The sequence below is a fragment of the Phaenicophaeus curvirostris genome, chromosome 2, assembly GCF_032191515.1.
Source record: "Phaenicophaeus curvirostris isolate KB17595 chromosome 2, BPBGC_Pcur_1.0, whole genome shotgun sequence".
NCBI lineage: Eukaryota > Metazoa > Chordata > Aves > Cuculiformes > Cuculidae > Phaenicophaeus > Phaenicophaeus curvirostris.
Window position 1 is genome coordinate 22,082,238 of NC_091393.1, and position 14,956 is coordinate 22,097,193.

General features: G+C 39.9%; 2 protein-coding genes across 5 annotated transcripts in view; one reads left to right on the forward strand and one right to left on the reverse strand.

Moving 5' to 3' along the window:
* KLHL31 (kelch like family member 31) overlaps window positions 1-14,956 on the forward strand; it is a 243,792-nt gene that overhangs the window by 109,257 nt on the left and 119,579 nt on the right. The window lies entirely within an intron of this gene.
* Window positions 1-14,956, reverse strand: part of LRRC1 (leucine rich repeat containing 1) — a 102,846-nt gene that overhangs the window by 39,329 nt on the left and 48,561 nt on the right. For all 4 annotated transcript variants that reach the window (XM_069851512.1, XM_069851510.1, XM_069851511.1 and 1 more), the window contains exons 5-10: window positions 13,941-13,997; window positions 12,324-12,387; window positions 11,503-11,577; window positions 9,617-9,761; window positions 5,854-5,972; window positions 4,710-4,793 (exon numbers count right to left, since the gene is read on the reverse strand). In XM_069851512.1, coding sequence (XP_069707613.1) covers window positions 4,710-4,793; window positions 5,854-5,972; window positions 9,617-9,761; window positions 11,503-11,577; window positions 12,324-12,387; window positions 13,941-13,997 — 544 coding nt within the window. The remainder of the gene's footprint in view (window positions 1-4,709; window positions 4,794-5,853; window positions 5,973-9,616; window positions 9,762-11,502; window positions 11,578-12,323; window positions 12,388-13,940; window positions 13,998-14,956) is intronic.

A 14,956-nucleotide genomic window follows, 5' to 3' on the forward strand; every position in this document is an offset into this window, starting at 1 on the left:
CTCCGTTAAAAAAACCTGGTCGATCCCATTTGATTTTTCTGACTGATAACACTTCTGCAGCTTTCTGGAGATAAACCAAAGAAGAGTTTGCAGGTTCATCCCTCTCTTCCCATTTAGATCCCTTCCAAAAAATCCCATTTTGCACTCTCTCCTGAGCCCTGCTGTCGGTTACAGCCATTCATCACCACAGAACAAATTTCACCCATTACGATGGTGCATCCTCACATTGTTGGTGCTCTAAAGCCAAAACAGAAATTAAAGGTGGAAAACTTAAAGGACCTTCATGTTAGGTTAGCTGAATGTCTTTTGATCTCACCATCTATTAACTGATCAAAAGCTACGACTCAATTCTGCTGTCCTTTACTAGTTAGTATCTTTCTAGGTATAAGCAGTGCAAAATAAAATAAAACATTGTGATAAACACTACAGTAGATATCATTTAGCATGTGATTAAAGTCCAGTGACACATCTCTCTTATTCAACTCTCAATACAGCTCTCAGTATCAAGAACTCTCACTACTATTTATACAATTCTCTTGTAAATTCCCAACATATTTATCACAGTTCCTATTGTGTTAGATAATCCTATCCAGGGCGTCATAATCAAAATTTTATTTAGAAGCAAAGTAAATAAAATCAGGATTTTCCTTGACTCCAGATAAAACAGATTAATTATTTAATTGCAAGAATGGAATACATTTACAGGTCGAAGGAACTACCTAGTTCACTATTATTAGCTACTACTCAGTTAGAATTCACTTTATATTGGCTAGGAAAACCTTTGGCTAACTCACTCCAACTCATCACACACAACAGGTGCACGGGAGGAGCACAACAAGAGAGTTTCTCTGCCCTATGACTCAAGACAAGTTTTCCTGCATTTTTCCTTAGTGCCTTTTTCCCTTCTACAAAAATAAGGGGAGGGACAGGACATCAGAAGTTAGAAATGGAAACAATAAAGCATCCCCAAATCATTTAAAAAAAAAGGAAGAAAAATGTAAAAAGCACAGTTACTGCCAAAAAAACCCCTGCAATTTTATCTACTGTAGTAATAATTTTCACAATATACTTCAGAGCCAGGTCTGCAGGTTGTAGAAACTCATTAACAAAAGCACATGAACTGGAAAACATTCCAAAGAGGTTATTTATGCAAGTGCCAAAATCAACACACCGGTTTCACTAGCATTCCAATGCCAGGGTGGGATTTCAATACCAAGGAGTCACCAGGCAGGTCTTTCAACTTTAGGGGGAAAAACATTTGTAACTATGAACAGGTTTAGACATTCTCAGTTCTTGCCGAAGTCTGTTTCACCACTCAGCTCTGTCAGAGAGGGATCGAGCTGCAAGATGAGATACTGAAGATAAAATCTGTCAGTGACTCAAGCCTTGGTCATACATTCTGCTGTTCCACGCTTTACCTTATATATCGGCACCAGATACAGAAGAACCTTTGAACCAGGAAACTTTGAAGGGATATTTGCATACAAACTCCTCTATAAGCCCAAGTCAGGAAATCTTACACCAAAAGGCAGCGACTGGTGTTATAAGTGTGCATTGAGACAGTCTGGTAATGTACTTGTTTAACAGATTGACTCAAAATCCATTCCTGATCAACTATTAACAAAACAAACAAACAAACAAAAACCATCCAAAAAGCACCAAAAAAAACACCCTCCCAAAAAAATAAGCTAGCATCTCACCAGGTATATAATTTCCACCACCCTATCTATACAAGCTCTCTTTGCTACAGGAATAATTCCAGAAGCAAGGACAGAGACACTAGCAGGTAGATATGATAGTGGCCACACGCACTCTTCTCCCTAGCAGTGTTCCATTTTTTTTTTCCACAAGAAAATTATCAGATTCTGTGTCTTTGTCCCTATTCAAAAGAAATCAGTAAATGTCTGTCCCACATCTGTTTCTTAAAAGGGTAAAGATCACAAATGCACAGCTGTTCTAGCACTCTTAGGCAGAGAAAGAATAAGAGGAAGTGGGAAGGACAAAAGAAAGGAAAAAAGGAGAAGATATCAAGCAAGAATGTCTGCAGTGCATATTCTGCTTCTACATTTGATTCTGCTTCTGTGAAGAGGGAACCAGTGTATTAATGCCGATTGATACGCTAAGGTCTTAGATCTCAATCTTCACCATAGTATCTCAGGAGACTTCTTAAGCAACGCACATTAGGTAAGGGAGTTGAAAATGACTGCTGTCAGAAGCTCGTGCCTAGCTTTAAATATTAATTAGTCGGTTTGAGATGAAAACAAATGGAAAAGATGGTAAGCTTTCTCACTGCCATGAAGAATCTTTGAAAAGACAGACACAGGACATATTTTTCAGTTTTGCTTAAGTGCTCAGCCAATGCATTTTGCATTTTTGATTTTTCCAAGTCAGTAATGATGAGATGGAAAATGGAAATCGAACATTTCACCAAGACACCAAATTGTCACTCCCTGCCACCCAAAGGGAAACCCAGAATTGGGATCTTTGCCAGTACTGGCACTCTGACCCCTGTGGATGCTTTGTGTAATAGCAAACCGTACCTGTTACACCCGTGTGGTCTGTTTATGCAGACAGTTTTTCTTTTAAAGCTGTGAAACACAACTTCACTAAACTCCTCTGAATTTTAACCAGAAAACTTGTCCTACAGAAATATTCATGTTTGGTTCAAAGCAAAAAGCTACTGGTTAACACTACACAAAGAAAACACAGCTCCAGGAGCAGAGGAAATATGAGCAGAGAGCGATAGATTTCTTTGTGGTTTCAAAACTAGTATTTCAGCGTTGTTAGAAGGCAATCTAAAGACTTGAGGGAAAAGCGTTTTTAAGCACAAAAAATTGAAATGGAAACTTGAAAAACTGAAACCAAAAAGTCTTGGTAACCAGATGATAGCTTCTGAAATACATGCATGCTAACAGTACTTTTGAGACAAACCAATGGATCAGTTGTTTATCATTTCTGCTCATTATCATTACCAGTTTGAGATTCAAATCCACCGATCTAGAGGGTGGATATGACCCTCCAGTTGGGGAAGGAGTGACTTCCCTTAAAAATAAAAAATATTTTTTTTTTTAAATCCACAGACCAAAACATACTTTAATGAAACTCTCTGGAAATCTTACACTACATGTAATTTCAAAGTTTTTGCTCTGATGAGAAAAATATATAGGTGCAGAGATATTTACAGGAAACGAAAAAACCTGTTTCAAACAAGTGGATGCCAAGAAGCTCAGTTTCCTCTGCTTCTCTGCCAAGATTCCTAGGAACCATTTTTGGCTCACCTTATTCCAGATACCACCTTCCATTCCCTCATCACTCGCCTTCTCCAACCACATATTCATCCCTGAATTTATGCCAACCCTTGTACAGATGTCCCCTCCCCTTGCTTTCACAGGCACTACTGTTCTCCACTACTGTTCTGGTTCTTCACCCTTCAATATCCCAAACTCCTTCACCGAATGGACAATGCTTTCCACCTCTGAAACTCATTACTGGCTCCAAGTCTCCCGTTCCTTGTTCAGCAACAAAGGTCTTTTCTCAAAGGTCTTTTCCAACCTGGTGATTCTATGATTCTATGTAGTGGACACATATGGTTGGGCTTGATGATCTCAAAGGTCTTCTCCAACCTAGTGATTCTAGGATTGAATCCCTTTACTGCTCCGCACTGAGTCTCTGACCTTGTTATTCCCCCTCAAAGACATACACTCCATACTTACCCTGCTTTACCCGCTTCAGACCACTGACTCTCCCCCACCTCCCACTTCCCAGCCACTTTGCTTCCTCCTCATACCACCTTCTCAAGTTGTCCAAGCTCTGTAAGTAAGCACACAGGAGCAAAAGTGTATGCTTACTAGCCAGAGCTGATACTCCTCTCAGTTCTCATCTATCAGCTGCTACCTGCTCCTGAAGTGTCTTAAAGTGGTGAACTAGAGCTACAATCTCAGAGAAACTTGCTAGAAACAGACAGGAAAACTAAGTGATGCAAAAATTACACAGAAACAGCAGTGCAAACAGAACCAACTCACAGTACCGTGCTCCAATCACAGGATGCCGCTTTCCCTGATCTCCTTCCAGAATTTACCGCTGAAGTAAACTTGCAAGGGCTTCATTATATTTGGGTCAACAACAGTAATTCTAGCCTCATTCCATTCCATATACTGTTACGATAGACAGAAGTCCTAGTGATCATAGCTGTAAGACCTGAAGTATTGGTGATCTTGGTCATTTCAGGTCCTCATATTAAAAGGCAAATGTAGTCCTGAAACCTCCAAAACAGCCTCTTAATCATTTTTCAGAATACGAAACCTTCCCTCTGCTATTGCTCACAAGAATGAGGTGAGGATGACTCTGGCAGTATTTTTACACTACATTCAGTAAAGACATCTTGATGTTTAAATGCATTCACTCTAACAGAACTCCGGTCTTCAAATAGTGCTGGACCCGGCACCCACACTGGGAATTACTAGTTACAAGTGAATTAGATTCAAGCCTTCTTGTTCAACCACAAAAACATTTTGCACTTCCAAGCCACCAAATCACCACAGCTGCTGTTCAGATTTACGCTGTTCAGATCTAATGGACAAATTTATGGTTGCAATTGGTTTGGGAGGAATCCCCAGTGGATCAAAGCTGTTACTGCTTGTAGGCATATGAAATGGAGAGTTTTCTGTTCATACAATCACATCCGTGCGAGTTAATTGCACAGAACTTACCTCTTTGGGCAAAGAAGTTAATTTGTTTCTATCAGCATTCAAATTGTTCAGCTTCTTTAGTTTTCCGATGCTTTTCGGCAATGACTGTGCCAACAAAGTAATACACAAAAAGAATTTGTAAATTCATAGAGTAAGAACAAAACTTATCTACTTCAAAATTAATTCATTTTAACAGACTTTATAGACTTATTTATAGATTTAATAGATTAGTTCATTTAATAGAATTAACAGACTGGTACATTTTCAAAATTGGAGTGTACTTAAATCCTTGTTACCACCAGGCCTTCCAAACAAGAGTGAAGATTTTACCTTGACGAAGTGTCCACAATTGTTAGTTTCTAATACAAATTTACTCCTGAGTTTCCTCTGCACTAAGGTGACAGATGCATAACAGCTGTGTGCAGAAGGATGTATGTAGAATGTCCACACTACCTAACTTTAGGCTCCCTAAATAGGTAATTGAGAGGCAAGCTTCTGGCTTAGGTGCTATGAACTGACCTCTGGAGAGGCGTCTTTCCAACAGGCTTAAGCTCCTAACTCAACAAAGCACTAACCTAACCTAAGAAATGCTCAAACCTAGATTTTTAGAAACATCTTTAATCTCCAACTCTCGGTGTCACATGAAAGCGGTTTCAAAATGATGGAAGGAAATACCTAATAGACGGAATCCCGAGTTTTTATTTTAATTGACCACACATCATATTTATTACCTGGCCAGAGTACATCAGCAGAGCAAGAAACAGTACAAGAGCAGCTCTGCAGTGCTAAGAACTTCTATTCAGTTCCAACAAGTCTGAGTCAGATAATACTCAGCATAAAACTGACAATAATGCAACATGGCACAAACTCCACATTAAAAACACAACAAAGCAAATGTTACACCAGTCCCCATGCTCCAATTCCCTTACTGGTCATGAAAGATTCAAGAGTGAATATGTAACTCCTTAAGCCTTTGGAAGGGTGGAATCTTACTACATATAACCTGATCTTCAGCATTTGTTTAACAGATAACGAATAAGATGCATTTAAGGAAACTCACCACTTAGCAGCAGCACAAGTGAGTAACCTTACAAGCCAAGTAATTTGGCACTTAGCAGCAGTTCTTATTACCTCCAGCCTTTTGAGCAGTTTTGACCATGCTTACCTGCAGTTGGTTTTCTGTTAGAACTAGTTCAGTAAGGCTTTCACAGTCTCCAATCGAATCCGTTAGTTGAATAAGTTTGTTCTGATCAACCTTCAAAATTGATAGCCTCTTCAATTTTCCTGGACAGGAAGAACACATTTATTCAGCTTAGTATCCTCCAATATCTGCTTTAATTACAGAAAATAATTCTGCTGCAAAACTTCTAGAAAGCTCTAACACACTATTTTTTTTATTTTTTTCAGATAAAAAGAGAATTCAAGCACTGCTTCACTTGGCACTATATAATACTTTGCACTATTTTTCCAAGTTTATATAAAAATAGTCATATTAATATTTCATATTAAAAATAAATATTGATGTTCAATATTTAAGAATATTAAGTTGTATTGAAGTTGAAATCAGAATGGTACCCCATGTCAGTGTTAAGGACGTGTCTACCCAAAGGCCTCGAAAGAGGGGAAGATTATCACTTCTTTTTTCAGTTAAATATTGTTAATTCATAAAGGAATGTTCAGAAGATCACCTATGTCTACTCAGCCATAACAAGAAAGGCTTACACTGAAGCAGACAAGTTTGCAGACAGTACTAAGCTGGGTGGAAGCGTAGATCTGCTGGAGGGTCGGGAGGCTCCAAAGGGATCTGAACAGGCTGGACCACTGGGCAGAGTCCAATGGCATGAGGTTTAACAAGGCCAAATGCCGGGTCCTCACTTGGGGCACAACAACCCTGTGCAGTACTACGGACTAGGAGAAGTCTGTCTAGAAAGATGCCTGGAGGAGAGGCACCTGGGTGTGTTGGTTGACAGCGACTGAACATGAGCCAGCAGTGGCCCAGGTGGCCAAGAAGGCCAATGGCATCTTGGCTTATATCACAAACGGCGTGACCAGCAGGTCCAGGGAGGTTATTCTCCCTCTGGACTTGGCACTGGTGAGACCGCTCCTCGAATCCTGTGTTCAGTTCTGGGCCCCTCACCACAAGAAGGATGTTGAGGCTCTGGAGCGAGTCCATAGAAGAGCAACGAAGCTGGTGAGGGGGCTGGAGAACAGGCCTTATGAGGAACGTCTGAGAGAGCTGGGGGTGTTTAGCCTGGAGAAGAGGAGGCTGAGGGGAGACCTCATTGCTCTCTACAACTACCTGAAAGGAGGTTGTGGAGAGGAGGGAGCTGGCCTCTTCTCCCAAGTGATGGGGGACAGGACAAGAGGGAATGGCCTCAAGCTCCACCAGGGGAGATTTAGTCTGGACATTAGGAAAAAATTCTTCACAGAAAGGGTCATTGGGCACTGGAACAGGCTGCCCAGGGAGGTGGTTGAGTCACCTTCCCTGGAGGTGTTTAAGGCACGGGTGGACAAGGTGCTAAGGGGCATGGTTTAGTGCTTGATAGGAATGGCTGGACTCGATGATCTGGTGGGTCTCTTCCAACCTGGTGATTCTATGATTCTATGAAGTGACAGCCTGAACACAAACAGGATTAGTTGTCCTAATACAGGACCCAGTTAGTCAGACATGAAACTCAAGTTCATATTTCAGAAGAGCAATCAAACTTCTTTGAAGGTCTTCTCCCCAAGGAAGGACAAAATACAGGAGGTCTGCTGGACAGGACCTCGGGGTTATGGTGGGCACAAGCCTGAAGATGAAATAGCAGTGCACTCTAGGTTAGGAGGACTACAGCTAGTAGATCAATAGAAATAACTATACGCCATCTACTTGGCACTGGTGAAGCCACACCTGTAAAACCACGCTCAGTTTCAGGCCTTGCCCTTCACAATCTCCACTACCCCAAGCTTCCAATTCAAGAGCGATGCTGATGGGGATCCAGTATCAAGATGACCAGGACATATGTGAGCTGAGGCCAAGGGAGCTGGCCCCATTTACTTCAGCAGTGATACAGACAAGAAGGCATCTATCAACAGCCCATACCCACTTGAAAGACAGTCACAGAGATGACAGAGCCAAACTCTTCCCTGTGGTGGCAGATGAGAGAGCAATGGTCACAAACTTAAGCATGGAAGGACCCAGCTGAACATCAGGAGAAGCTTCCTCACTGGGAGGTGGTGCAGCACTGACACAGGCTGCCCTGGGAGTGCTGAAGCCACCTCCGTTATGGGGCTTTAGAGACTTGGTGAGACACAGCTACAGCTGACCTGACCCACTGGTGTCTGAAAAGCCCTGCTTTGAGGGTTCTACAGATCCAACATTCCAAACAAGCATTTCATCATCAGCTGAGCAACTCCCAGTAGTTTCTACGGAGACCAGTGAGGTTCACTACAACCACAATACCAGACTTCCTCAATTTCATGTAATAGGTTCTAATATTACACAAAAAGAATAAGTAGTTCTACCCAATTTTACAGAGACAAGTGAGCTATTCTATACACATAAGTAGCAATTTTTTTTTGCCTTTACAACAAAATTATATCCAAAAAATGTCACAAAACACACACGCAAACTAGGCCTGGCCTGAAATGGCCTGGCCCTTAATAATTGCATGTCCCTGCAAAGGATATTCATTTAACAGTATCCTTGAGAAGCAGCAGCTCCTCTTGTTCAACAGCCGGTGTTACAGACAAGCTCTCCTCTTGCAGGCTGTGCAGGCTCTAGTCTTTCAGAAGATACAGCTCTGTTTCTGATGTACAACAGTACTGGCCAGCTCAGGCCAGAACACTATAACTGTCTACCAAACCCACGCTAGTCAACAGCAGGACCCAAAGGAGTTGTTTCACTCCCTCGTGTTTTACTTCCAGAATCATAGAATGGTTTGGGTTGGAAGGGACCTTAAATCCCATCCAGTTCCAACCCCAGACCCGGCTGCTCAAGGCCCCTTCCAACCCAGCCTTGAACACCTCCAGGGATGGGGCATCCACAACTTCCCTGACCAACCCATTCCAGTGACTCACTACCCTCATCGTGAAGAATTTCTTCCTAATGTCTAGTCTAAATCTTCCCTTGGGCTCATATTGCACATGGAGGAAGGTCTGCCCATTCTTTTCCACATTCCTGATTAAACCACAATGACAAGTCCTCCTTCCCCTACACCTTTTCAGAAACAAAAACAACACCCCGACAAAACCTGGCATGGAGAAGGCATGCTCTTGCAACACAAAACTCATAAAAAACAGCTGATGAGTAGCAGAAAAGCAATGCCTTTTTGACTACTCGAAACAACTACTGCAGGGGTAAAACATTTACCTTTCAAAAGGCACTGATAATGCTTCAGAAAACATTCCTTTGTTATGAAATCTGTTTTAAGGGGTCAGACATAGAAAGGCTGTAGTTTGTATCCTCAAGGGTGAGGAGTAACAGGCTGAATGTAGAACAGCCTTTCACTGAGTTCAGTATAAGATTACTGACATTGTCCAACTAAAGATTAATACACATCCCCACTAAAAATGTGGTCTTTTTTATAGTGCTACTGTCAGTCAGTTTTATCAAGTGACCTACAATATGTTACAAGTTAGAATTTTACAATGTTAAAGAATATTGATAGTGATGTGGACACAGTAAGAACAGAGAGGCTAAATTAACTTCTATTTTGTTCAGGTAGGCATCAAGTGAAGGCCAAAAAAGGGATTACAAGGTAGTCATTATGCAGACAATTAAAATGCAAAATTAATAGAGCTATGCACTTCATACTAGGAGAAAAAAACCACATGCTGAGACAAGCTCATTTCTTGTACAAAAATAATTCAAAAGTCTTGAAAGCAAATGATTTCCATTTTATGTTGGATTAAATGGTTCTGTGTGATAGCATTGACCTTGTACTTACCAATGCCATCAGGTAAGACCTGAAGTAAATTCTGAGAAACAAGCAAGTCTGTTAAAGAAGTCAGACCACTAATTTCTTCAGGAAGGCATTCCAATTTATTTTCAGAAACATCCAGACAAAGCAGGTTTTTCAGGTTTCCTACTTCCTACAATACAAGACAAAAAATTTAAGTCATGCCCAAGCATGTAACAAAGCAATTTGAAAAATGTACCATCACATTGAAATTCCAGAATGAAAAACAATTCTCTGCATGACCTCTGGATTGGCCATTCTTTGTATGTCCTCTAAATGAAGAAAAAAAAGTAAGTTAGTCATCACATTTTACATATGATACACCAGCTAAGCGATTCAGTCAAAGTTTCTTATTCTAACTGGTTTCAGTCGTCAGACAAGGTATGCTGAGCACACCCAGGCAAGCACCAGCCAAAATTGGAGTTTTCCTCAAGTAAAGCCTGCAAAGTTGTTTTTTCAGAACTACAGATTATCAACCTCCATGTAATTAAAGTCGGCCCCTCCCAATTAACCCTAGGCAAATTAGGATTATTCTCTCCTGGCTGATACAGCAACATGCTATGACATCTAGGGATTTCATATCTTCACATCTCCCAACTGCAACAAATGTAGAAACAGGGATTGGGAGTGTTGCTTTAGCAAGCATTTTTGGACTGTCAGGTTATACTGACATCACCTACAATTACTAACGATTACTTAATTTTTTACAATGGTAATCTACCAATTAGCTCAAAAGTCTAACAGAGAAATATCTTTGACCCTATTAGCCATCAGAACATCCTCCCATTCCCCGTGTATACACGCCCCCCCCACATTCTAGAATAGTTCTCATTTTAGTCATCCAAATTGTCTTTCAGGGAACAGAATGGCTGGGGTAGAAGTGTCTTTTACTTTTACATATATGAACTTTACATACACAGCGACAGCCTTGATCCTAACTCAAAAGATCAGTCTTTTTATCTTGGAAATGTTTGCCTCTAAAGAGGATCTTTCATTAAACACACATCCTCTTTATCCTACCAACTTATCTGTTGGACATTATACAAAATATACAATAATGGCCAGCTTCAATAAAAACAGCTGTTGTAGTTATACTGGACCTTTTATGAATGATTATCAGTGTTAAACTACATCTACTTAAAAAATTATTAGGCCAAGTCAACAACAACAAAGTCAACAAAGCCCACTAAACTGTAACTGATTTGCAAGTTATGCTGTTGACAATGAGATCAATATAGCAAATAACAGCAAACCGCAGAAGGAACAGGGGAGAACAGGTTTTGACTTGGCTCTAAATAAAGAGGGAAGAAACCTTCCCACATTATCACAGTTCCTAAGAAAAGGAACTTAGAGCACTGTAAGCTTTAAATGCTAAGGCCCCTTATCCCATGACTGATGTCAGATGGGAGATTTGCCTGCATAAATCAGAATTTCTATTTATAGCAACAGTTCTATTATTGTACTTCTCCCAAACACTATATCTGAATGGAAGATGATGACTGTAAAAAAAAAAAGGATTCATCCTCAAAACTGTCAAAACCACAATTTAGATAGATAGAAAAGGTGAGGCTGATTGTTGGGCCAGGACTGTAAGAAAAGGATGTGTTATCTACAGGCAAACAGCACAACGTGCCTATTAGGAAACAATTCCTTTGTCAAAATGTTTAAAAGAAAACGTATGACAATATATGATATCCTGTACAATCCCTCGCAGAGAAACTTATTATGAGAAAGCCCTTACACATTTAAAACCAAACACAAGCAAAGTGAATTGAGAAAACTGTTTGATTTTAGATCATCTCCCTTTAGGTATGAACAAAATAGTTTTCTTTTAAAAGCATCTTCAAAACAGTATCGGTAGAGCTTATCTTTACCTGAGGTATTTCAGCTAATTGGTTTCCATCCAACCAGAGGTCTTTAAGATTGAAAAGTGCACCAATTGTTTCTGGCTATAACATAAAAAATAATAACATTAAGTATCATAGGAGCTTCAAGTAGAAATCAAATGGCCACTCCATAATTACAGTCTGAGCAAACCAATCCTTACTCCAAGCACTGTTTGGAGGTGTCGTGGTTAAATGCAGCACGGGTGACTGTAAGCATTTGGGAGCTCCATCATATAAATAAATTGTTGAAGTTTAACAACATACTTTTTAACATACTTTACCTGACATGCACTAACAAACTGCATTCACACTGTTAATCTACTGCAAATCCAATACTTAATTGAGTCAGCTTAAGGGAGATGACACATATCTTTTGAGAGATCTACCTGTCGTTGTGGCAGACACTAGAAGGCTTAAAAGTCTGCCTTGGCCCTTTCCCAAATATTCCTACTCCCATCATGGAAATAGCTGAGCTTGTATCTGTGCTCAGCCCATCCAGCTCCCTATGGAAACCCATACATTCACGGCAAGTGCAGTCAAGAGTTTGTGTCCTTCCACTCTTTTTTCTTTCTGTAAAAAAAATCTGTGCAGCGCTCTCATTTTCTAGAGATCAGCTGCAGTTTTTTGTACTGAATAAGACTAAGCAGCTGTGGGAAGCACCAACTCACTGCCAAAATTCAGATGTACATATAGAAACACCCCCCCACTTTGTACATTTTTTTTTTCAATTCTGACATCCTACAACCTATTTAACCTAAGTGATGCATAAAACAAGACCGACGTGCACTTTCAGTGTCATGTTCTCTTACCAAATTATAAAGTTCATTGTTTCCTAAATCAAGTTCTTCTAGTCGCTGCAGCTGGGCAAGTGATCTGTGAGATAAGTCAAAACAAAACCACAGCAGACTTAAACCAACAGAAACCCCATTTTTTTTAATGAGCTCATTTTACTGAAACTCGTATTTCAAATTACAACATATCACAGAGATTTTATTGGGCACAGACTACTGACAGTAGTTTCTTACTGAAAAAAAAATCATTTGTTTTGTCAGTATAACTGTATGTCCTTGAAAGTTAAAAATTAGTACCAGCAACTGAACTATTATTCTTTATTTTAACCATCAGTTCCTCAGGGTGGACAATGCCACATAGTTTAGTACAGTTTGTTAAGATTTATTTTTAGGGGGAATTTACAGTTACGCAATTGGATAAAAGCTCCCCATACTGATCACACGCAACAGTGTGACTCAAGACTCAATAAATCCATCATTTATCTTCTCAACCTGATCTATCCATTTCTGAGGTATTTCAGGTTGGATTTGAGGATGCGAACAGAGGAAAGCCCAAAAGGATGTAAAAGAAATTCTCTGAGCACAAACACACAGAGGGGGCCGTCTTTCTACTTCACAAACAGTCTGTGTAGAGCTCTTGCTTACCTTCCCCAAAGCTTCAGTAGCACAAAAGCTAGCGAGACAGTCAGAATGTTCCAGGAGCAAGACAATTGTCAACATTTGTGGCAGATTCATTCTGATATTGCGTGGCAAAATCTAGCTAGCAATTCCTACCTTCTGGCCACTGACATTTGAAGCATTTGAAGTACCTTGTGGCACACAGCCATCATCAGCCACAACTGAGGAACTGGGCAGACTGACAAGAAAAAAGGACCCCAGAGCAAATGGGCAAGAGATTCTGATTAAAAAAGGTTAAATCTATTACACTATCTATGAGATTATCTAATTAAGCAGAATAGTAGTCAGCAAAACTCTTGCAAGCAGCAGCCACACAGCGAAGGAAGGAAACCCCCATCACAAGAGAAAGAAGAGGTTTCTTCCAGGCAGCCAAAAAAAAGGATGCCCAAACTGTATAATAATTGATTAATCTTAAAAAAGACCACCAATTCCTCTACCACAATACAGGGAGCACAGAGACATCTAGATATCTTTTTTGCCCCAAAATCATGGTGTGTGGAGTCAGGCTTCAGAAGCCTAGTTTGTCACCAAGGCTTTGATCTCCAGCGTTCTGAAACTTTCGGTTTCTTAGCCCTGAACACGAATGCTTATTTAAATGCTTATGAAGGTCTACAGTTGAAATCTCTGAGGTCCTGTGACCCTACTTTCACAGTCATTGAATTTCAGCCTGAGAACAACCCAAACCAGTACTCCCACGGCTGATGTGCTCCATCAATGCATGCAGGAAGAAACATTTGGTGCTGCTGTATCGTATATGGAATAGTTACATGGCTGCAGGCTCCTGCTACTAACCAAGTACAACTACAAGTAAAGGATGTAACTAGGTGTTGCCCAAACAAAGCTGTATCTCATAAATGTTTTCAAGAGGCACCGAATATTTTTTTCTAGCTATCGTTCGGTTTCATATCTTAACAACATTTTATGTTAATATGATCAAACACATTAAACATCACTTACTCAGGTAAATATGTCAGCAAATTTTCTCTAAGTTCCAGTGAAGCCAGGTTATAAAGACTAAAAAAAAAGAAAGGATCAAACACATTTTAATGCAATCCCATTTTTATATTCCATGCTCTCAAAAGAAAAGTGTTTGTTTACACAGTTCAAAATGAAATTGCTGTGAGCTGATTTTTTTTCTTGTTTCAATCAGACCATTATACGAAAGGCAACATACAAAGACTGGAAGTTCTTCCTTGTTTCTCTGCCATATTTCAACACATTAAAGCTAGAAAGTAAACAGATAAAACTCAAATTTCTGTTTGTTAAAAGGTCAATAGTTGCAAGTTTCAGAAGAAACCATATTCATATGAATTGCATTTACTTACTTGCTTTCAGAATCTGGCACGGGCTACCAAAGTTACAGAGCATCAGGTAAGCCCATCACTATTCTCACGACAGCATGTTCATTACTGAAAGTGACATTATGCTTCTAAGCGGCTCACTTACTCCATATCCCGGGCTTTTACTAACATCACCATAGCAACATTCAGATTTTTCAGGGGTTTATTTATGACTAAATGGAACACAAGGAGTCAGACGTTATCCCAACACTATAATCTGCTCTGATCCCCCAGCGTCCCAGGGAAAAATAAAAATCAGATATGGTGACTGCAATAAGTAGTTCCCTACAGCAGAATATGTTCTGTCCTGGTGTGCAAGGAGGGGGACAGTGTTCTAGGACTTAAATAAAATCTAGATTAAAAAAAGAAATTCCATTAAATTTGAAATAAATGTTAAATCTAAACCCAAAATATTTTTGTTTGTACACCTTAGGAAAAAAACCCAAATCAACAAGCAAGCCCATATACTCAGGTCACAAAACTGAAATACTTGTTTTCACTTCAAACAATACCAATATACTGAATTACAGGACCATTAGTTAGCCCTAGAAAAAAAGCAGCTGATAACCTGAATAAAGCTAAAGAAAAACCTTTATATTGTTACTCCAATACAGAAGGAAAAGGAACTTCACT